Genomic DNA, 23,957 nt, shown 5'->3' on the forward strand with positions numbered 1-23,957 from the left:
CAATGACTCTTCCTCTCTCAAGATCCATAAAGGTACTAAAAACATATTTAAATCAGTTCATGTGAGGACAGTGGTTCAATATTTATATTATAAAGCGACGAGAATATTTTTGGTGCGCCAAAAAACAAAACAAAATAACGACAGGCCTCATGGAGCCATCAGATTTCATCTAAAATATCTTAATTTGTGTTCTGAAGATTAATGAAGGTCTTACAGGTGTGGAATGGCATAAGGGTGAGTAATACATGACAGAATTGTCACAACTAACTCTTGTTAAAGTTATGTTAATATGTTTTTTTTTTGTCAAAGATGTTCTAATCTTTAAGTAAATGTTTGACAAATATTTCACAAGCATACACACATACATGCACAAAAAAGACACAAATGCACAGAAACACACCTATACAACATGATTAATTTTTATTTGTAACTGCATTTTGTAATGAAATATTTGTACAACTTTCTGTTTAATGATATACATTTATGGCGTTGTTGCTATGGCATACTAAAGACAATAGTGTGAATTTGCTGTTAAAAATAAAATTATTTCAGCCGAAATTACCTGTGTTATTCTCTTTTTATATTGACCCATTTTAACTGTACAACTGGCCCATTTTATCTAATGTTGTGCCATGGCTCAAGAAGGTACCTGCTGATACTCTAACTCTCATAATTTTAAATTAATTATACCTTTTAAATAAATAAATTATATATATATATATATATATATATATATATATATATATATATATATATATATATATATATATATATATATTATTCATTCTATTTAAGGTTTAATTATTTAATGAAGTTTAATTATATATTATTTAGAGAGGATCAATCTAGTTAGGCATATATTAATGTATGTTGTAACCTTATTTCTTTATTTTATTCTTTTTTGTTTTGTAGTGTTATGTGTTTTTTTTTCTTCTGTAAAAAGTACTATGGTACCACCATGGTTATTTTTGTAAGGGCAGTCAGTAAAATTAGGACTTTTATTTTGAAATACATATCATAGTCAGCTGTGAGAACAACTTTTGAATGGTGAATGTTAGTAGCAGTAGTTTCACATAAGGCGCAATATACTATTTATAGCCATCTCGTATGATTGACATTATGCTCACTATTAAGACGGTCTCTTAAAAGTTTCAGATAAACGAAAGTCGGAGCAAACCCTGGACAAGCAAGATTTTTAACAAGTAAAGGCAAATGGTTGGTACCGCTCTCACCGGTTTATTTTGCTTGACTATTCACGATTCTGAATACTGTTCAAAAATGCTGTCTAACTTGTGCAGGTCACCAGGTTTTGAGACACAGCCATTGTCTGAAGTGGGAGGTTGAGGCTCGTGTGTTGTGTTGAGTTGTTGCCTAACAACCACTGCGTTTGCGGCGCCTGCACTTCACATCGCCTCGTCTCCATCTTCTCCTCTAAACAAAGTCTTTCTTCATTTCCATGCCAAGAGAACCGCATATTCAGTCTTGTGTTATTGATAAGAGCTTCATCTGATAACTGCTTCTTTTCCTGTCAAGAGGTGTTCATTAACCGTTGATTCTGGTTTGGGAAAATATGAATGTCAACATCAGCAACTTTATGGAGGAGAGAAGGGCGGAAACAGAAGAAGCACCGTACATGGAGATGAAGGTGAGCTTAATTTCTAATAAAAATAGTGCTGCTTGGGGTCTTAAAAATAAAACATGTACAATTTTATTTCTATATATTTATATTTCAAGAAAAGTCATTGTTTTATTACTTGTCCATCTTTCATAGACAAGTTTTGGTAACAAGGAGAACATCAAACCTGCTAACAAAACACAACCTTCACAACCCAAACAGACTAAAGGCAGGCTATATTTTAATAAATGTATAATTTCAGGCAAAATACATATATTTAACATTTGATATTAGATATTTTAAAAAAAGTCTGATTTTCTTTATTATTTAAAAATGCCACTGGGGATGTTTCATGTTGTCATCTTATTTCCAGAAGAGACTTTTGGCCTCAGTTTACCTCTGGGAGAAGAATATGAACGAAAAAAGCAGAAGTTAAAGCAAGAGCTACGTCTTGATTACCGGCGCTTTGTGTCTGAGGTGCAGTATACTCCTCTTTATATATATATATATATAAGTCCTGCGAGGACTTCAGAAGACGCAATCATCTGGATCAACATGCACATTCCCAAATTTCTATATATCCTAATTATTGTTAATATGTAATTAATTTTTCCAGGAGCTCATTGCTTCTACCTTCAGTTAAACTGCTAACAGTGATTGTAAATTAATTGCCTAAATTATTACATTATTTGTATTTTAATCAGTATTTTGCATTATTTTGATATGTGTCGTGAAAAGCGTTATACAAATAAATGTAAATTGAATTGAATATAAAATAATGCTAATAAATCTTAGAATAAATATTTAATATTTACAATACCTGTTTCATTTAAACTACAGTTTTAAATAGTTTGTGTTGCTGTTTTAAATCATATTTTAAAAAGAATTTTTTTTTTTTTAATCATGTAATTTCTTTCTTAGAAAAAAAATCAAATGATTGCTGATCCACTTCCACAGTCTCACATGCTGTCTCTCCCCATAAAAGAACGGAGATCAGCGAAGGTAAACGTGTGTTTGTTGTCCATCTGTTTACGCATGGATCACTAAAGCAAATTCTCCATTTTGTGTCATGACCCGGTTCAGTCTGTTGCACAAAGACCCACCCTTTTTGTTTGGCAAGCCCTCAGTGACATGAAAAATGATTTGCTTACGCTTAGTGGATAAGGTATCTTTTGGCAGCCAGTATATTGCTGGACTGCATTTAAAATTTGTACAAACATAAAAGAGATCTTATTTGTTAATTATTTATTTTTATTATAGAAATGTTTTGATCTATTAAAGGGGACCTATTATGTCCTTTTACAAAGTCTTGATTTTGTTTTCACATATTGTACATTGTTGCAGCACCTCTCTTCATAGTCTGTCAGTAACGCTGGGTGTAGTTCCGGTCTCTGCAAAGTCCCTCTTTCCGAAAAGTGCAATGTGCTATAATTGGTTGCGTTGTGATTCGCTTCGAGCGTGTTTCGGAAATGTCAATTATTTAAATGAGCAATATTGTGACGTGTACGCACCTGGAAGAAAACTCAAGACTACAATTCAGGAGATTCAAAGACTTACTGTCCCTTTAAAGTGGACTTTTTTCTTTATAATTTTGCATTATAAGTTCTCTTTAATGTAACGGTTTTGTTTTTTGTGAATCTACCCAGGAAAAGCTGCACGATGAGAGGAACAAGGAGTATAATCTGTTTCTCCGAGGGCAAGGGGGATCACAGAAAATAGGGAAATCTTCAAGTACTCCACAGGTTTGAATGAAAGAAAACTCGATATTGTTGTTATTAAGGGTGTAATAATATATCGTGTCACAATATATCGCAATACAAAAAAGCAACAATATTGTATTGTGGATAGTGACAATATGTATTGTGTATAGTTCACCCAAATGGAAATTACTGTGAGAAAAATTTCAAGTTTACAGAGTTTTAGTGTCAGTTCTACATCAAACTACTATAATGTTGTATATAATGTATAATAATGCAATGGGGGAATATTTGTGGGTCCTGATAATGCCAAATGTCTTGTGTTACTAGTAAAAAGTGGCCTACATTATTTTAAATATATCTATTCAATGACAGAGTGCAAGCATATTCATATTTTTCAGTATTTTCAGCTTCATTTTTATGCTGGTATCACCATTGTCCTGTGCATTGGGTTACCAGCACCAAGTCCAAGCCTATTCATTTGCCACTCCCAATGTAATACCAAAGTTAGCATTTTAATCAACAGTTAATAAAACCAAGTATCGCAATAATGTCGTATCGTGATATGTATCGAATCATGACATGAGGGTATTGTTACATCCCTAGTTGTTATATCTTCTATACAGCAACACTAGAAATAAATAACTTTCACAAATGTCCTTACTGAACCACAATTTAAGCTTCTTTAAAAAAAAAAAAACCCTATAAACTTCAATCTTGCCTTAAATCCTCTGATTCTCAGCTTATGTTGATCATGTTTCTGTTAGGCCCTGGATCGTTTTGGCTCTATTACTCCAAAGTACCCTGCTGGTTCTCCAGAGGTACAAGTGCAAAGAGGCAGTCAGGGCCCAGAGAACATTACATTCTCAAGGAGGGATGTTGCCACTCTAACTGAGCCCATTTCTGGAGTGCCTAAGGTATCAAGGCCACGGAGACACTGGGCAGAGACGCCGGATCGCTGGGGAGGCCCTTACCGAGATCACACCAGTTCTGATGAGGAGATTGAGCTCCCAGAGAAGGAAAGGCTTAGAAATGTACAGGAAGACACTGGTGCAATCAGGAGAGGTGGAAAACACGACAACAGCTCACACAGGTGCATCTCTACCGCTTCCTGTTTTTTCTGGTGACACTCAGAATTCGATCTGTTTATATTTTTTAGGAAGCATAACAAGACTAATATTCTTGAGGGACCATCTCAAGTCAAATATATAGGTTATAATTAGGCCCATGTGGAGCTCTGACGAAAGCTTCATGGGTTGGCACACAATATTAGTGCTTGTCATTCACAAAATTTACCATGTAATTTAGCCCCATACATTCATTTATTAGACTTTCTAGATTATAATTGCATTTTGAGAACATTTTGAATATTTTTGGTTTATTTAATACATTTAATTATATGAATAATTAGTTAATATAGTTAATTAACTAAATAATTCAAATCAATATTTAATGTCCATTTTCCTTACCATAACATATTATTCAAAATTGAGATTTTAATTTTTTTTTTTTTTTTGAAAGAAGTAACTTATGTTATCAAGGTTGCATTTATTTGAGCAAATTTAATTTCAAATAACTCTTGTGATATATTTCAAAATGTAATTTCACAAAGCCATTACTCCAGTCTTACTCCAGTGTCACATGATCCTTCAGAAATAATTCTTTATTGTCACTTTTGGTCAATTTAAATGGTTAGTTCACCCGAAAATGAAAATTCTGTCATTTATTACTTACCCTCATGCCGTTCCACACCCGTAAGACCTTCATTAATCTTCAGAACACAAATTAAGATATTTTAGTTGAAATCCGATGGCTCTGTGAGGACTCCATAGGGAGCAATGACACTTCCTCTCTCAAGATCCATTAATGTACTAAAAACATATTTAAATCAGTTCATGTGAGTACAGTGGTTCAATATTAATATTATAAAGTGACGAGAATATTTTTGGAGCGCCAAAAAAACAAAATAACGACTTACTTAGTGATGGCCGATTTCAAAACATTGTTTCATGAAGCATCGGAGCACAAATGAATCAGTTTATCCAATCATGATTCAGATCGTGTGTCAAACTGCCAACGGCTGAAATCACATGACTTTGGCGCTCCGAACTGCAGATTCGATACACTGATTCACTGTGCGCCGATGCTTCCTGAAGCAGTGTTTTGAAATCGGCCATCACTAAATAAGTCATTATTTTGTTCATTTTGGCGCACCAAAAATATATTATTCTCGTCACTTTATAATATTAATATTGAACCACTGTACTCACATGAACCGATTTAAATATGTTTTTAGTACCTTTATGGATCTTGAGAGAGGAAGTGTCCATTACTCCCTATGGAGGCCTCACGGAGCTATCGGATTTCAACTAAAATATCTTAATTTGTGTTCTGAAGATTAACGAAGGTCTTATGGGTGTGGAACGGCATGAAGGTAAGTAATAAATGATAGAATTTTCATTTTTGAGTGAACTAACCCTTTAATGCTTCTTTGTTGAATAGAAGTTGTTGTTTGTTTTTTGACAAAAATCTTACTGACCCAATATAATGCATACAAGGAAAAAGAACCTTTAAGATAGAAAAACAGCTTAATATTTTTGCAATAATATCAAAAAAGGGTTTTAGCAGATGTTGTTTTTCATAACTTCTTGAAGAGGACATGAAATTAACAGTCCGACTATATCTGTGAAAAATAACTATCATCACCATAGCAACATTCAAATAAAAATAGCTTAAACAGATGAAGAGATAAATATATACAAATGTAGAAAGTAAAAGGGTTGTACACAGTTTTAGAGGATGTAATCTCTGTTAAATTTGACGTCTTATCTACTAGACACAGACAGCTGTCACCAAGAGAATAGACAGACACTGACAGCACATCAACTCATGTACTGATCTGCAATTAGAGTAATGGAGGTTTACAGCAAATCTTTCAGTGAAAATGAAACTACCATGAATCAAATAGATGAAGTTGCAATTACTATAGCAGAAGTCTGTATTTTAATTTCCTCCTATCAATTTTTTGCCTGTGGTGGAAAAAATAGGAATATGTGATGGTTTTCAGCCTTTATTTTACCTTTTTTACCTAGAATTTGACTATTAAGTCTACAAGAATTTAAAAAGGTTAGTTCACCCAAAAATTAAATTTCTTTAATTAATTACTCACTCTTGTGTCGATCCAAACCCGTAAGACCTTCGTTCATCTTCGGAACACAAATTAAGATATTTTTGATGAAATCCAAGGTTTATTTTTACAATGCTGAGACAGGAAATGCTGAGTTTGCTGTGTTAGAAAGTTGGAGCTGGATTTATTGTCCATTCTATCAGTGGGATTGTATTGATTGGTGTTGATGGGGAGGCTCAAAGCATCTGATGGCTCTGCAGCAGGCTCTTTAATCCACTGGATATGTGGTGTGTGTGTGTGATGTAATGGTTTGGCCAGAGCTGCAGAGATCAGGGTGTGTTTAGTGTAAGAAACTGGATGAAACTGAAACAAGTTTTATGGCTTTTTTTAGTCTACAAGCACCGACTCGAGCGCAAAACAGATCTGTCAACGAGCAGAACATGACCGAGTTTGCTACAGGACTCATGATTGGTAAGTTTAAATCAAACTGTATTTACACTATATATAAAAATGTGTCTAATTTCTGACCTGTGACTGGGTCATACAGGTGCTGCTGAAGGGGATGAGGCCTCTCAGAGGAGGAAGGAACGTTACAGACTTGAGCTGCTACAGCAAATAGCCGAACAACAGAAGAACAAAAGGAAGTGAGAAATAATTTGATTTGCTGATTGGGGGTATTTGAATTAAAACCTTTTAAGGGCTCAAATATTTACATGTCCATATAAACTCAATTATACAGGGAAAAGGAGCTTGAGTTGAGAGTGGCTGCAACAGGCGCTGTTGATCCAGAAAAAAAGGTGATGGTCCTCTGGTTTTTAATGTTTAAATATTCATTGTTTTATACTTTTATTTATTTTTTTTTTTTAATATTTCAAATTTAAGCTATAAATATTAGAAACATCTAGGAATGTTTTTTTTTTTTTTTTAATTTTCATGACATTTTAAAAAATAAATACAAAAATAATATTTTGCATAAATATTCAGCAAAAAAGTCTTTTTATGCAAAATATTTCTTACATTCTATATTTTTTTATTTTGTTTTATCTTTTAAAATTCTTTCAATTGTTAGTTATTTATGCAAAAATGGGGAAAAAAATCATAATTATATATACACTACCGCTCAAAAGTTTGGGATCGGGATGATTTTTTATGTTTTTTAAAAGTTTTTTTGTCTGCTCACCAAGGCTTAATTTATTTAATTAAAAATACAGTAAAAACAGTAATATTGTGAAAATTTTTTACAGTTTAAAATAACCGTTTTCTATTTGAATTATATTTTACAAAGTAATTTATTCTCGTGTTGGCAAAACTGAATTTTCAGCATCATTACTCCAGTCTTCAGTGTCACATGATCCTTCAGAAATCATTCTGATCTGATGATCAGTTCCTCAAGAAATATTTGTTATTATTATCAATGTTGAAAACAGTTCAAAAGAACAGCATTTATCTGAAATACAAAGCTTTTGTAACATTTTACACTACCGTTCAAAAGTTTGGGGTCAGTAAGAATTTTTATTTTTATTTTTTTGAAAAGAAATTAAAGAAATTAATACTTTTATTCAGCAAGGATGCATTAAATCAATCAAAAGTGACAGTTTATAAAGACATTTATAATGTTACAAAAGATTAGATTTCAGATAAACACTGTTCTTTTGAACTTTCTATTCATCAAATAATCCTGAAAAAAAAAAAATATTGTACACAAATATTTTGTACAATTGAAAACAATATGTTTCTTGAGCAGCAAATCAGCATATTAGAATGATTTCTGAAGGATCATGTGACACTGAAGACTGGAGTAATGATGCTGAAAATTCAGTTTTGCCAACACAAGAGTAAATTACTTTTTAAAATATTTTCAAATAGAAAACAGTCATTTTAAATTGTAATAATATTTCACAATATTACTGTTTTTACTGTATTTTTAATTAAGTAAATGCACCCTTGGTGAGCAGACGAAACTTCTTTTAAAAACATTAAAAATCTTACCGATCCCAAACTTTTGAGCGGTAGTGTATATATATATTATTTATTCAGCCTCATGTTGCTTTAAACCCATATGCTGTTATTTTTCAAGGAAGTAGAAATATTTAAAGAAGTTTTCTGCAGCTCTTATTATACATTACCAGAAGGAAAAAAAACCCAAAAATTATTTCATACAACACGTTCTAAGATTATGAGCAAATAATAACTTTAATTTTTGCCTGTTCCTCTCAGGAATAGGTCTTATTGTATGGTTTTAGAAGACTCTTTCAAATAGACATTTTTCTTCTTCTTTCACTTTGGAACTTGACAGAATTTGACACATTTTCACTGCAGTTATAGTCATGCAACACCTGCTGTGCTCCTATTTACAGTCATATCACCTTGTTTCCCACAGCCAGACAGAATCAAACAATTTGGTGCCGTGACCCGGGAGTACGAGGGGAGGAGAAGGGATGTGCCATACCACCCAGGGCTGGGTCTTGAGGTCTTTAGGGCAGACTCTGCCAGGCGGCTCAAAGAAGACAAACCTCCACAAGCACCAAAGGAGAGCGCACCTCCCGAGAGACCTCGTGTTGCGTTCCAGTCCCCGTCTCTGGACCACAGCACTGTCTTAAGCCGGCTGGCAAACACATCAGGCCTTGGTCTGGAGGCTGGAGCCAATGGTACCACCCCTGTTACTGAAAACAATTACAGAAGCCTCTCAAGAGCCCTGGGGGAGATAGTTGCCCCAAGGTTTGTGTTAGATTTTGTGTTATGTTTTTAGATTTTGCACTGAAATAACAATTGTACTGAATTAACAACACAACTGAAAAGTTAAAGTATTTAATAATATACCTCAATATACTATAAAGACTATTTTGTTGCATTTTTAATGAAATATTTGTTCTCTGATATCAGAATTACAGGTGTGCGTCCTCCGTTGGGTCCCTCCCTCACAGACTCCTATCAAACTCCTTATGATAATGCATATTACTATTATGGAGCCAGAAATCCTCTAGACCCCAATCTGGCCCACTGTGAGTGGCTTATCTTTGTTTTAGCATAGCCACATATATCATTTGTACCGAATATGCTTAAACTAAACACATCTGTGATAATTTATGGTATGTCATTTATTGCTATCTGTGTTGCTGGTAGTATTATAGTGTAATATGAAAGTTTATGAAATAAACTGTCTCTTCAGTAGATGCATTCTAGCTTGGATTCTAGCATGATAAATATAGATGTTGAATGCAATGTTTTTTGTGTGTGTGTGTGTGTGTTAGACGGACCAGCAGGGGATCAACAGTCACACATCCCTCCAGAAGCACATTGGCCGGTTCTGCAGCCTCCCTCTGGACGCCTCCCACAGTAGGCACACGTTTTCATACCTAACTTCCATATTGAAATGACAAGACAAAATAATTACTGTGGAAATAAACATTATAAATCCATTTAGAAATTCATGAGTTGTTTTGGTATTGTTTTTAATGAAATGTTATGTTGAGGTACCAGTAGGGGGCACATTTACTCAGATAAAATACCAGAATATAACAGAATAACATAATGCTCATCACTGTCTCTCCATAGAGCGATCAGCCATGCTGAAGTTGTTCCCTCAGGACCAGCGTTCTTTTCTCACAAGAGGCTGCAGCAGCCCAAGGAAAGTGCTGTTAGCCATCAGGAAGCCCTGAAGCAGCAGGTACTTACACATTATTTTATGGTTTGAGATTATTTAATTGGCATTCCATAGAAAGGGTCCAAATTATTTTAATTCCCCTAGTTTAAAGTTTTTTTTTTAAGGAAAGCTGCAGTAAAAGGGTTACACATCTTTACATTTTAATGATCAGAAATGCATTCATAAAAAAAAAAAAAAAAATATATATATATATATATATATATACTACAATGAATTGAATATCAATAACGGATTATATCAGAATCATGACATTTGTATGATTTTAATTGTTATATACAGTTTAGTCAAAAACTCCAACATGGGACAAGCCAAAAGCATTAAGTCATTTGAGGAGAGATGATAAAGACATGTTTATTAAAACCAGCTACTTTTCAAGATTAGATTTATTAAAATGAAATGATTTAATGAATTATGTTAGATGAAATTACTGTGCACTACTGTTCAAAAGTTATGTTTTTTTTAATATCTAATATTTTTGAAAGAAGTCTCTTATGCTCACCAAAGCTGCATTTATTTAATAATAAAAAATGTAATATTGTGAAATATTATTGCAATTTAAAATAACTTTTCTATTGTAATTTATTCCTGTGACTGCAAAGGTGAATTTTCAGCATGATTATATGATCCTTCAGAAATCATTCTAATATGCTGATTTGCTGCTCAAGAAATATTTCTTATTATTATCAATGTTGAAAACAGCTGCTTAATATTTTTTTTTACTTACTTTTTTAAAAATACTTTTTTCAGGATTCTTTGATGAATAGAAAGTGCAAAAGAACAGCATTTATTTACTTACTAATGTCACTTTTGATCAATTTAATGTATCCTTGCTGAATAAAAATATCATTTTCTTTAAAAAAAATCTCTTTGACCCTAAGCTTTTGAACGGTAGTGTATCTAAAAGTTTCAAAATCTGCTAAGGTGTAATAATAGAACAACAGTTTGTGATTTTTTTTTTTTTTTTTTTCATTATTATTTACAACAGGATCTGCATTTTCATGGCTTTGAATAAAAGATGTTTGTTATAAGAGACAATAAAAACAAATTTGTGCATCAAAACCGCTTTCCTGGTAAAATCACTCCTTTCCTGATTTTCAAAAGTCATTGAATTTGCAACAGCTGAATGTAAGATTTTTGACAAGCCAAACAAATCAGTCTCCGAGTAATATGTAATTTATTTAAGCCATGAAATAACATTCATTCCTTAAAAAATAAGTATATTGTACTGCGCAAAGAACATTTCAAAAGTGTCTAGCATGTTTTATATTTACCCAAAAATCAAATCACCCCTTACGCATGTTATCACTTCCGTCAAAACTGTCCGTTGCATTATTACTACTAAAATACATCAACATGACACACATGGGCATCAAAACATTCACTTCACTGAATGCTTGCCAGCTAAGAAATAGATAATTATTACCTTACGATCCATCGTTTTTCAAATCCACATCATTTGAATATCACAACATCAATGTCTGTCAAAAAATAATGTGCACAATACACTGTAGTATTTACGAGAAGCAGAGGTCCAGTGAGTACACGCATTTCAAGGAAAACTCACTTGCGTCAAAGTTTATAAGATATCAAAGTTTGATAAAATGTTGTTTCAAGGTGAATTGTTACATTTAATTACCCCTTAGCAGATGTTGACTCATACAGAACAAAACAAATGTGCCTCTTATGATTTTAAGACTGCAATTGGACATCAAACCATACCCTATTTATGAAAAGTGCTAATATACTGTTGTAAAGCATAAATTAAATGAAGTGACATTCTTGATTCGGTTGCATGTTTAGGTTTAGCTCAGTGGGTTGTCAGATGATATCTTTATATCATAATGGCTGCGGACACAGAAGGAGGACCTGGGGAGAACAAATTGCATTATCTTCCTCTATTTCCACAGGGGAACTTGATACTGAAAGATATAGCTGGAAAGATGTTTGTTTAACTGTCTGGTTGCAAGATCATTGATTCTGAAATACTGCAGTGAAAGGTTTGAAGATGGATGGCCTTGAATGCTAATCTGTGTTGAGTGAGTTCACCATGAACTTCAGCAGTCTGACAGGAAGAGATCAGTGCAGAATTCTCAAGATAAAGGGAATCTGGAGGCAGATCAGGGATAGTGGTTAACTAAAAGTTTGAACGTTCCTCCTTAAAGGGTACCTTTTAAAAGTCTGATTACAACATGTTGAGCAATACTACTTTGATTCTGATGTTACATTCTTACAATATTTGACATTGAGGCTTTATCCAACTCATATCCAACTCATCCATTTAGTTTATTTGTAGTTTGAAGAGCAAAACAAGTACATAAATATTTCAGTTTTCATTTGTCGAAATGCGATTTTAAACTTTTACCTAATTGTCTGAATTGTGGAGCACAGATTCAAGAACGACAGCAGAGACGACATCGTGAAAAGGTGGAAACAGAGCTGTATGATGCTAAATTAGAAGCTGAGATGAAGGCCTACGAACCCTGGGGAAGAGGAGGAGGAGGAGCCCCTCTTAGGGACAATCATGGAAATCTCATCAGTAAGCATACAGGCTTCACACTTCACTTAGTCAACTCCCTGTCTAGTCAGCTGCAATCACTGCACTTTAATAAGGCTTTAATTAGTGTAATCTGCAAATGGTGGACCATTAGTGGGAGTATTGCAAAAAAACTTTTTTTGTTGTCGTTTACATACCCTTTGCAGAATCTGCAAGATATGAATCAAATACTAATGCATCTTTTATTGTTTTATTTAGTACTGCTCTGAAGTTATTTCACATTTGACGCAGATATTAATATGTATCAGGGTTCATATGGTCATGGAAATCAAGAAAATCAATATACTTGAATATTTGTTAGTCCGTTTCTTCGGAGCAATAATATATATAATCTTTTTTTAAATGCTAATTTATATTCATGCAGACGCAACAAGGGGTATGTAAATGTATGAACACATCTATATACTGTAGTTATGTAACTTTTATGCTGCAGTACAGCACAACTGTTCATAAGAAGAAATGTTTCTTGAGCACCAAATCAGCATATTAGAATGATTTTTGAAGGATCATGTGACACTGAGGACTGGAGTAATGATGCTGAAAATTCAGCATGGCTTTGCCATCACAGGAATAAATGACATTTTAAATTGTTAAAATAGAAAACCATTATTTTAAATTGTTATAAAATATTTTTGTTGCGTTTATTATTGTATTTTTGATAAAATAATTGCACTACTGACCCCAAACTTTTGAACGGTAGTGTAAATCCCAGTCATCCCACTTACAATTGCTCAGTATCAGTTGATTCAGAGATTTTAGATTGTTTTCTAAAGATTGTCAGTTCTAAATCCAATGAATACATTTGTATTGTTTTTCAGTCTATGCTATATTTTTACAGTCCTATTGATACTGAAATGTTGTGGTATCCATCATAGTGATTTTATTTATCATCACAGTCATTAAATCATAGTCATGTTTCTGTGTTTCCAGGTGATTTGAAACAAATGCATAAATCAAATGTGGAAGCTTATGATTCTGGAGGCAGAGTAGCCCGGATTCCGGTGGCTTCTAGGACAGGTGACAGAAACTTCACCTCATGCATCAAGTATCTGCAGCCATTGAATTACAATTTGACTCATAATCAAAAAAAGTGTAACTTAAAAGTGGAATAGAACTTTTAAATATCTGTAATGATTTTTCTTAAAGGGTTAGTTCACCCAAAAATGAAATTTCTGTCGTTAAGTACTCACCCTCATATCGTTCCAAACCAGCAAGACCTTTGTTTATCTTGTGAGCACAAATTAAGGTATTTTTGATAAGATCTGAGGTTTTTTTATCTCCCATAGAAAGCAATGAAATTACCACATTCAAGGTCCCGAGAAGTAGTAAAGACATCATTAAAATAGTCCATATGACTACAGTGGTTCAACCTTAATGTTATGAAGCAACGAGAATACTTTTGTGCACAAAAACAAAACAGTCTTCTACACAGTTGACATAGTGCAGATCTTCCGTGTTTACGTCCAGACGCCGGCTCAGTATTGGCCAACGCTGTTCACATGAGCACCACGACGCATGCGTGTAATGCTGACGCAGGAGCCAGCCAACACAGAGACGGTGTTCTGACGCAGAACACGGAAGCTCTGCACTGTGTTCACTGTGTCAACTGAGTAGGAGACTGTGATGAGGAGTGTCGCTTCATAACATTAAAGGTGCCATCGAACGTTTTTTCACAAGATGTAATATAAGTCTAAGGTGTCCCCTGAATGTGTCTGTGAAGTTTCAGCTCAAAATACCCCATAGATTTTTTTTTAATGAATTTTTTTAACTGCCTATTTTGGGGCATCATTAAATATGAGCCAATTTATGCTGTGCGGCCCCTTTAAATCTCGTGCTCTCCGCCCACAGAGCTTGCGCTTGCCTTAAACAGTGCCTAAACAAAGTTTACACAGCTAATATAACCCTCAAATGGATCTTTACAAAGTGTTCGTCATGCATGCGGCATGCATGTGTCGGATTATGTGAGTATTGTATACTGTTATATTGTTTACATTTGATTCTGAATGTATTTGAGGCTGTGCTCCATGGCTAACCGCTAATCCTACACTGTTAGATTTATAAAGAATGAAGTTGTGTTTATGAATTATACAGACTGCAAGTGTTTAAAAGTGAAAATAACGACAGTCTTGTCTCCGTGAATACAGTAAGAAACAATGGTAACTTTAACCACATTTAACAGTACATTAGCAACATGCTAACGAAACATTTAGAAAGACAATTTACAAATATCACTAAAAATATAATGTTTTCATTCAATGGCACCTTTAAGGTTGAACCACTGCAGTCAAGTCGACTATTTTAACCATGATAATTTTGTTGCTTTTTATGATAAAAAAACCTCTTGGATTTCATGAATTTTTTTTTAAATTTGTGTTCCGAAGATGAATGAAGGTCTTGCGGGTTTGGAACAACAAGAGGGTGAGTAATTAATGACAGAGAAGTTTCATTTTTGGATCAGGTTTTCAGCTAGTGGTCAATGAAGGTACTGCATAGGGTCTGTCCACTTCTAAATAGAACAAATAGAATTGTAGTTTGTGTGTGTGTGTGTGTGTGTGTGTGTGTGTGTGTATATATATATATATATATATATATATATATATATATATATATATATATATATATATATATATATATATATATATATATATATATATATATATAATAAAACATTTATACAATTATTAAAAAAGGTGGGCAACTTCTGACTTTGATTGTGGATATTATCATCAAGCCTTTTAGAAACTAAAAATAAAAGACCTTTGTGTGCACTCCATTCAAATCCTTTCTTCCCCCGTAGAGCCTGCAGGTTTTGCCCCTTCTCAGCCACCTGTACAAGCACGGGGTAACCTTTTCAACGAACTGCCCTCTCCACAGCAGCTCCATGACCAGGAAAAGTACAAAGATTGTTTGAAACAACAGGTATGGACCTACTTGTCTCATTCAGTCAGCTTTGTGTTATGTTGTCTGTGCTTTTGGCCTGCCATTTCACTTTGTCATCATCTTTGGGATGAACAGATCGAGGAAAAGAGGAGAAAGGAGGCAGAAGAGAGGGAGCGGAGCAGGCTCGAGGATGAGAAAGAAGAGAGGCGGCTGGCCGAACAGCGAGCTCGGATCCAAAGGGAGTTTGAGGAAGAGCAGGAGCGGAAGCGCCAGAAAGAGAAAGAGGTTTTAATTTGCAGTTATATCAAATGAATACCCATAAATGGCCTGCTGAAAGGAAGATGCATTCAATTTGAAGTGCTGGTCTTGACCCAGATTGAACATATGAGCATGTTGAGCTTGAAATAGTCTATCCTCTAAAGGCTTTATCACAGTGTCCTAAACAAACATGACACAATTGATTAAAGCTATCCCTTATAATCCCTAATAAACATCTTTTGAGGCCATCAATGGCATCTTTCATTGAAAGAAAGGTACAGTCACAGGATGTGCTTCCTTTCTGTCACCTATTTTACAGCAAATAGCCAAAAATGAGGAGTTGATCAGGCAAGCCGAAGAGCGCCGTAAAGAGGCTGAGAAACTGAGGAAAGAAGTGGAGGAGAAAGAGAACGAGGCCCTGAGGAAGATACATGAGAGAGAGAAGCAGACACATCTGGAAGAGGTGAAGGGTGTACATTAAGTCTACTTCATTTGTTCATAAGGCTTTTACCTCAAACCAAACATCCTTTTCTGTGCTGACACATCATTCTCAAATACCAAAAGGTCCACAGGGCACCGTCACCACCCCTACCAACCTTGCAGAAGAAACTACGTCAGCAGATGCCTAGACCTCCATCAGAGGAGAGCCACCGCTCTTCCACAACTGTGTCTGTGAGTGACACACATGCGCACAATTACATCATGCTTCACATGCTCTCTAGACGGCAATGATTGGGTGTTTTCTTCAATTATGGGCACACTATAAAATAATCACTAGGGGACCTATTATGCCTCTTTTTACAAAATGTAATACAGGTCACAGACGTTTCTGCTCAATACCCCACAGAACATTTATTATACCATGTTGTAAATGTCCATTTTTGAGTGATTTTAAAGGTGCCCTAGAATAAAAAATTGAATTTATCTTGGCATAGTTAAATAACAAGAGTTCAGTACATGGAAATGACATACAGTGAGTCTCAAACACCATCGTTTCCTCCTTCTTGTGTAAATCTTATTTGTTTAAAAGACCTCCGACGAACAGGCGAATGTCAACATAACACCGACTGTTACGTAACAGTCGGGATCATTAATATGTACGCCCAAAAATATTTGCATATGCCAGCTCATGTTCAAGCATTAGACAAGGGCAGCCAGTATTAACGTCTGGATCTGTGCACAGCTGAATCAACAGACTAGGTAAGCAAACAAGGACAACAGCGAAAAATGGCAGATGGAGCGATAATAACTGACATGATCCATGATATTTTTAGTGATATTTGTAAATTGTCTTTCTAAATGTTTCGTTAGCATGTTGCTAATGTACCGTTAAATGTGGTTAAAGTTACCATTGTTTCCTACTGTATTCACAGAGACAAGACTGTCGTTATTTTCATTTTTTTAAACACTTGCAGTCTGTATAATTCATAAACAATTTCTTTCTTTATAAATCTCTCCAACAGTGTGTAATGTTAGCTTTAGCCACGGAGCACCATCAAATTCATTCAGAATCAAATGTAAACACCCAAATAAATACTATACTTACGCGATTAGACATGCTGCATGACGAACAATTTGTAAAGAACAATTTTGAGGGTCATATTAGCTGTGTGAACTTTGTTTATGCACTGTTTAAGGCAAGCGAGAGCTCCGTGGGCGGGGAGCGTGAGCATTTAAAGGGGCTGCAGCCTAAATCGGCTCATTTATAATGATGCCCCAAAATAGGCAGTTAAAAAAATGAATAAAAAAAATCTATGGGGTATTTTGAGCTGAAACTTCACAGACACATTCAGGGAACACCTTAGACTTATATTACATCTTTTAAAAAGACGTTCTACAGCACCTTTAATTTATCATTATAGGGTGGTTATGTACACACACTGCCAACACACATTTGTTCAAACACCAAGTTAAAGTGAATTTTGCATAATAGGTCCCCTTTAAAACACTCTTCACACTCTCACTAGTATAATTTGTTTTCTAACAATGTTTAACCATATATATATGTGTACATACAATACATCACCATCACAGGAGAGTTATCTTTTTTTTCTCTCTCTCTCTCTCTCTGAAAGTCATGAAAATCACCACCTCATTGTCATTTCCGCTTCATCTCAAATTACAATATAGTGCCTTCTGTGGTGGAAATGACACTTTAAACACAAGACCGTTTTACTGTGATCTTCATAAAACAAAAAGAACAAGTTAAAATCTCTTAGTTTTGATAACATAAATCAACCACTGGGGCAAAAAAGTCCCCAAAGTTGAAGAAACACCCAATCACGGTCCACATTACAGATTATTCTGGCCAAGAACTGCCTACATAGACCGGAACGTCTAAGTGAAGGACTTGTAAAGTGACTAATCACAATCTTTTTCTGTCTTTCTTCAATTAGATGCGCTCAATGTCAGCACCACATTCTCCCCCGGTGCCTGCCCGCAGGAACGAGATCAGGGCCACGGGTAACTCATATCGCCGCTGTACTCTAGCCATCGCAGCTGTAAAGGACAGAGTCCCTGAACTGTATAATGTTTTTTGTTTAGAAGAAAAGCAGACAGTGATCAGGGAGTTATCAGCCTTGCGTAGGCAGCTGCGGAGTGAACAGAGACGTCTAGAGGGACAGTTAATGCAGTCCAACGGAAATGACCACACCCCTCCCATTCATGGCAGGTACGGTAATAAAACATCCTGCACAGACACATTCAGAACAAGTGTGTCATTTAGACACTTTAATGAGGTACTTACCCCTCCACAAACAACCTAAGTGAACTATATTCTATTGAGTATTTGTATATTTGACTGGTGTTTGTATTTATTTGGTAAGTAGCCATGTAATAAATGGGATAATGTACAGTCAACAGGTCAATATTACAAAATAAACCCCTTCAAAATGATGTCCCTTATCCCGTTGTCATCTTGACCTCTCTGACTGTGAATTATGCTTTACATGTTGAACAGACCAAGAGAACACCTCCCGGAGGAAGTTTTTGAAGTGGCAAGACTACACAAACAAGTGCCCATCAGGAGGCCAGCTTCCCACACCACTGCAGGAGCCAACATGCACAACCTACAAGAGTTTAACCATCTCAAGTACAGAGGTAAATGTCACACTTTGTTTCCTGTCTTTTGCTTGAAAAACCTCAGCAGAACTCTTCAGTGCGCCTGTAATTTCACTCTCAAAAAGGTTCCCGAAATCCCATTCACCAGCCTTTATTACCTTCAAGTTCACACATCCACAGCTGTACTCATTTCCTGTTGCTCACTCTCTGATCCTTTGTTGGCTTCAGTGTAACATCAAAAAACTGCCATCTGCTCTCCAGTTACCTTTTAAAATAAATCTTTACCACACTGAGTGCCACACTTTACCACTACCGCCGTGACTTGCCTTAAATGGATTTCAGGTTTTAGTCTTTTAAGTTAACCTCTATTTTTCTGATCCTGGATGGTGGATGGAGTTAATAAAGTATTCATTGGTAATCAGTAGGCGTGTGTCTCAATCAGCTCCCTAGTTCAGTAGTCAGGGCATTGATCAGGGTATCAGCCACATTCACTTTCATGATATACTGATTCACGACTTAGGGAGCTAGGGAGCTGATTGAGACGCAGGGTAGTTGTGTGACAAGATCTCGTGTCACGTGACGAGATTTCTCGTCGAGGCAAAAAGCAGTCTCGTGATAGTGTGAGGGTGAAATTAGGAAAGAATATGCCACCGCTACCGTTACATCACTCCTCCACTGTCGTTTTGCTTTTTATAGAAATAAAAAAACATTTAATTCAGTTGGATAACGGTCGCCACAGCTCCCTATTCACAGAGTACGCGCGATCGAGTAAGTGAAAGTAAACGCGAGCGTGTATTCAAACGCGATGTCAATACCCCGCATTTTGAAAGCGGCTCCCTGATGCATGCAAATATCTTCCAATATGAAAGCTATATCAGGCTGGGCAGTGTAGTTGTAAGCATCTCTCATCTCTGTATCATGATTGAAGAAAAATCTGGTCTCTATTTGCACTTTGAATATTGAGAGAGTGCTTTGATTATGGTTGCACTTATTGATTGCACTTAAGACTAAAAGAAAACTGTTATTTATTTTTATGGTAACACTTTACAATAAGGTTTCATTAGTTAACGTTAGTTAACTTTACATGAACTAAGGAAGAACAATACTTCTACACTATTTTAGGTAATGTTAATTTCAACATTTACTAATACATTGTTAAAATCAAAAGTTATATTTGTTAACATTACCTATTGCATTATCATGAACTAACCATGAATGTCTATTTTTATGTTTAACTAACATTAACAAAGATTAATAAATACTGTAGTAAAGATATTTTTGATGTTGGTTAATACATTAATGTTTATAAGTGAGACCTTATTGTAAAGTTTTATCACATTTATTTATACTCTTTTTATTTCTATAAACAATTTGTGGAAAGGAGTTCAGTTAGGAGGTCAAAAGTTGTAGAAGCTCATAAATCATGTACAGTAAGGTCTGAAGAGACTGAAATCATACACAAGAGAAGTCAGTCAGTTGAGTTAGTGGCAAAACGTTTTACAGTGCTTGAATATTGTTGTCTTTTATTGCATATGATAATTCACACTCTTTCTAACTGAAATGACATTCATTACAAGATGATTAGTTTTTAACATTTTAAATGCACCTGCAGATTATTTTTCTAATCATCTTTGAGGATTTCTTAAAAATAGTGTGTAAAAATATCATCTCGTTCTTGTGAGCTCAATCTCGTGTCTTGTATCATGAGCTACCTGTCTCGTCACACTCCTAGTAAGCAGTGTTGTTATATTTAACAAAACTATTAATAATTGATTTTTGTTAATGGAAATAAAGCTGAAAATAAAACATAAATATTAAATGAAAAACTTTAAAAATTTGAAATGTTGTCTTGGAAGCTAACTGAAATAAAATTACATTGAAATTAAATTAAATTAAAGAAACAGAAATATATAAATGACATATAATGACATATAATATATATATATATATTTTTTTTTTTATATATTATATATATATATATATAATGACAATAGCACATAAAAAATTACTAAAACTAAAAATAAAATAAATAGCAAAAAGTAAAAAATAAAAGTAGATAATAAATAATAAAATAGATAGACATTTTGTCAGGTTGTTTGTGCAAATGCGAAAAGAGTAGTTAAAGATTAAACAGGAGAATGTCATTGGAGCTAGTATGAATTGTCATTGAAATTTAAATTTGAGGCTCATTTACACTTGCATCCCAAGAGCAAAAACTTGGATGTGGTTGAGTGAAAGCCGCATTATTTTATATCCAGTGTGCTGATGCTAATGTAGCATCAAATGCTAATGTGTTTTCCTAGATGAATGTCCCTTTGGAAGACTTTTAACCTTCTCTTCTGCTCAGAAGATGGATTCAACAGCTCTCCCTCTCCATCTGCCCAACCCATGGGTTGAATGGTCATATCAGTCATCAAACCTCCCAGCAGGAGAGAAATGAGTAGCATCTCTGTGAGCCGTGACTCAGCACCTGGCTTCATGCCCTCGCTTTGTCATGCTCTTTATTAAGCTCTGATTTTTTTCTCTACATCTCTGTGTCAGCTGGTTTGGCTATGGCAGAGCTGCTATTCTCCTGTCATGTATGAGGAACAACACTGATTTGCAATATGAGTCAAGTGTTTTCTGTGATTTGGATTATATTTTTTCATATCTGTATTCAACATTATCTGTTATCTGTCAGTGATGCTGTAGTCCTAGAGGAGAGGTTGACTCTTATCTGTGTGGTTTTGTTATCAGACGGTGCATCTCGTACGGAGGTGAGACGGGCATATCCTGACCCCCCCAGTGACGATCACAGTCTAGATATCCAGCAACAGGCTCTGTTACGACAACAGCAACGAACCATAAACAGCCTGAGGGGGAGCAGACCTGCTGGTTAGTTTGTTTGTGAGGGATGGGCTTTTTAATTTTGAATATATGAATATAAAATAAAAAATTAAATACATAAAAATGTGAACTCATACCTGTATTCCCTGGGCAGATTACTTTGATATGGTGTCTTCAGGAAAGCAGCATCTTGAGCAGGTGTGTCTACACACTGGTAAACTTGTGCGCTACAAAAATAATCTTGACTCTGGTTTTCCGTGACCCATTTTTCTGAGCCCTTAAAGGGTATCTGCATTCCGTTAGCACTGTCTGACAGTTCTGGCTATTGACTTGACGTCTTTATTGATGTGTTTATCCCCCCCCAGAGGTTGAATTCTGCAGAGAATCCGGGCAGACGCTTGCTGTTAGACTCAGAGAGTGCCTTTATTGGTAAGTTCCGCTAAAATGAAAAACGGAGGGAAGCAAATGCTTTTTCATCTGAAAAGTTTAGACTTTTAGGTTAAATTTAAATTACACCCACCAGTAGGGCTGCTTGATTATGGCAAAAATCATAATCACTATTATTTTGGTCCATACTGAAATCATGATTATTGATAGGTGATATGATCAAACATCATATTTTATGATATGAGTCATTTTTAAATATCAGTGAAATTTCACAATTATCGATACTTCAGCAAAAACTAATACTAGGTTAAATAAGGTAAGTAAAAGGTTGAACGGTATACCAAATTGAATAAAGCAATCAAATGTAAAATAATACTGCTGTATACATGAAATATAGACTAATCCTTATTAAAACAAAAGTTATTTATTCAAGAGCAGTGAATGATTTTATCTTTTGTCTTTTTGTTGTTTGATTAACATTAATGACTTCGGCAGATTTATTAGGCTGCTGTCACTTTAAGAGCTGTATGGATCCAATATACTGTTACACATGCGTTTTCTTTCTCAACTGTTAACATTAATTTAAGACACAATTGACCATTTACAAGGATACTCGCCAAAACTGCATTTTTATATTTTTGTGTGTGTATTGGCTATTTGACCATTTAGGCACGTATCAGAAGCCCGCAGTTACTCGCCCTCATGTGGTTCCAAACCGACATGACTTTTTTGAGAATAAAAGAAAGGGATGTATCAGTAGGTGCGTTTACATAGAGCATTGTATTCCAATTACAATTGGTTTAAAAGTCCAATCCGAATTAAAATGCTCAATGTAAACACCTCAAACAGACTAAAAATGCCCAAACCGATTTAATGGGCCGGGAATGGGCGTTTTTACTGCTTGATTAATATAAGCATCATGGTACAAAGCTTTGTGTGCTCGTCATCTCCTAATTGGGACCTGAAATATATAAATATTACGTCTGCTTTTTAAAACAAAGAAAAGGAGGATGGTTAGTATGAGACCGCAGTGGGAAGCTGTATTTTCGTGCAGTGTGCTCATGTCAAAAGATTAAAACCGATTTGAAGCTTGTGACATATAAACTTGCACATTGTCTATGTCCTAAGTCAATGGTAACCAAACTGCTAGGTTACCAACATTCTTCAAAATCTCTTTTGTGTTAAACAGAACAAAGGAATTCATACAGGTTTGAGGGTGAGTAAATGATAACAGAATATTCATTTTTGGGTGAACTATCCCATTATGAGTGTACATAACATATTCTGCCATAAGGTATTTTGCTATATTCGTAAAGGCCAAACTTCCAAAAAGGTCTTCAAAAAGAAAAAGAAGAAAAAAATCTTTCGAAAATGATATGGAATCTCTTACAACGCCTGTCCGCAACACAATCTCAGTGTCATGCCAGATCCTATTCCCCTGAAAAATTGTATCCTACCTCAATGCCTGTTAAAAATCACATTATTGTGATATTTAGTTATTTAGGTCCTGTTTAATTTGCCCATTTAACTTTAGTAATATAATGTGATATGTAATTTAAAAGACATTTAGAGCTGGGGCATATCGATTAACATCATTTAGAAACAAAAGACATCTATGGGAAGTGTAGGGGTGTGCGTGTGTCAGTATGAGCAGCAGACAATGTGTGACACCACTGTCAGACAGCTGCTGTCACTGCCACCAGGGACGAATGACAGCTAGTGTGACAGCTATGAATACCTGACAGAAGAGAGATTGACTCTGGGGTGAGGATAATGCATGTCCTCAGTGGCACCCCAGAGAGATCAGCAGTCACCTTGTAAATGAGTTCGCAAAACAGTCTCAGTCTCATTCATTAAATGCCATTTCATTTGCTCAGTTTCAATTACCA

At 35.0% G+C, this 23,957-nt stretch overlaps 1 protein-coding gene across 2 annotated transcripts in view; it reads left to right on the top strand.

The window, feature by feature from the left end:
* Positions 1-1,323: 1,323 nt before the first annotated feature.
* The window catches only part of LOC137014090 (centrosome and spindle pole-associated protein 1), a 28,895-nt gene continuing 6,261 nt past the window's right edge, over positions 1,324-23,957 (top strand). The window contains exons 1-25 of one of the 2 annotated variants that reach the window (XM_067378218.1): positions 1,324-1,645; positions 1,772-1,844; positions 1,989-2,092; positions 2,537-2,617; positions 3,262-3,357; positions 4,080-4,405; positions 6,831-6,910; positions 6,987-7,083; positions 7,179-7,236; positions 8,820-9,157; positions 9,323-9,441; positions 9,691-9,775; positions 9,995-10,106; positions 12,492-12,639; positions 13,588-13,674; positions 15,455-15,576; positions 15,673-15,822; positions 16,115-16,258; positions 16,360-16,467; positions 18,192-18,258; positions 18,340-18,466; positions 18,755-18,894; positions 21,592-21,729; positions 21,836-21,879; positions 22,047-22,110. In XM_067378218.1, the coding sequence (XP_067234319.1) occupies positions 1,571-1,645; positions 1,772-1,844; positions 1,989-2,092; positions 2,537-2,617; positions 3,262-3,357; positions 4,080-4,405; positions 6,831-6,910; positions 6,987-7,083; positions 7,179-7,236; positions 8,820-9,157; positions 9,323-9,441; positions 9,691-9,775; positions 9,995-10,106; positions 12,492-12,639; positions 13,588-13,674; positions 15,455-15,576; positions 15,673-15,822; positions 16,115-16,258; positions 16,360-16,467; positions 18,192-18,258; positions 18,340-18,466; positions 18,755-18,894; positions 21,592-21,729; positions 21,836-21,879; positions 22,047-22,110 (2,983 nt within the window). In that variant the 5' untranslated portion in view covers positions 1,324-1,570. Of the gene's footprint in view, positions 1,646-1,771; positions 1,866-1,988; positions 2,093-2,536; positions 2,618-3,261; positions 3,358-4,079; positions 4,406-6,830; positions 6,911-6,986; positions 7,084-7,178; positions 7,237-8,819; positions 9,158-9,322; positions 9,442-9,690; positions 9,776-9,994; positions 10,107-12,491; positions 12,640-13,587; positions 13,675-15,454; positions 15,577-15,672; positions 15,823-16,114; positions 16,259-16,359; positions 16,468-18,191; positions 18,259-18,339; positions 18,467-18,754; positions 18,895-21,591; positions 21,730-21,835; positions 21,880-22,046; positions 22,111-23,957 lie in introns of those variants that run through there. The other variant, XM_067378217.1, reaches the window with a different exon arrangement.

The sequence above is a fragment of the Chanodichthys erythropterus genome, chromosome 23 (genome assembly GCF_024489055.1).
Source record: "Chanodichthys erythropterus isolate Z2021 chromosome 23, ASM2448905v1, whole genome shotgun sequence".
Classification (NCBI taxonomy): domain Eukaryota; kingdom Metazoa; phylum Chordata; class Actinopteri; order Cypriniformes; family Xenocyprididae; genus Chanodichthys; species Chanodichthys erythropterus.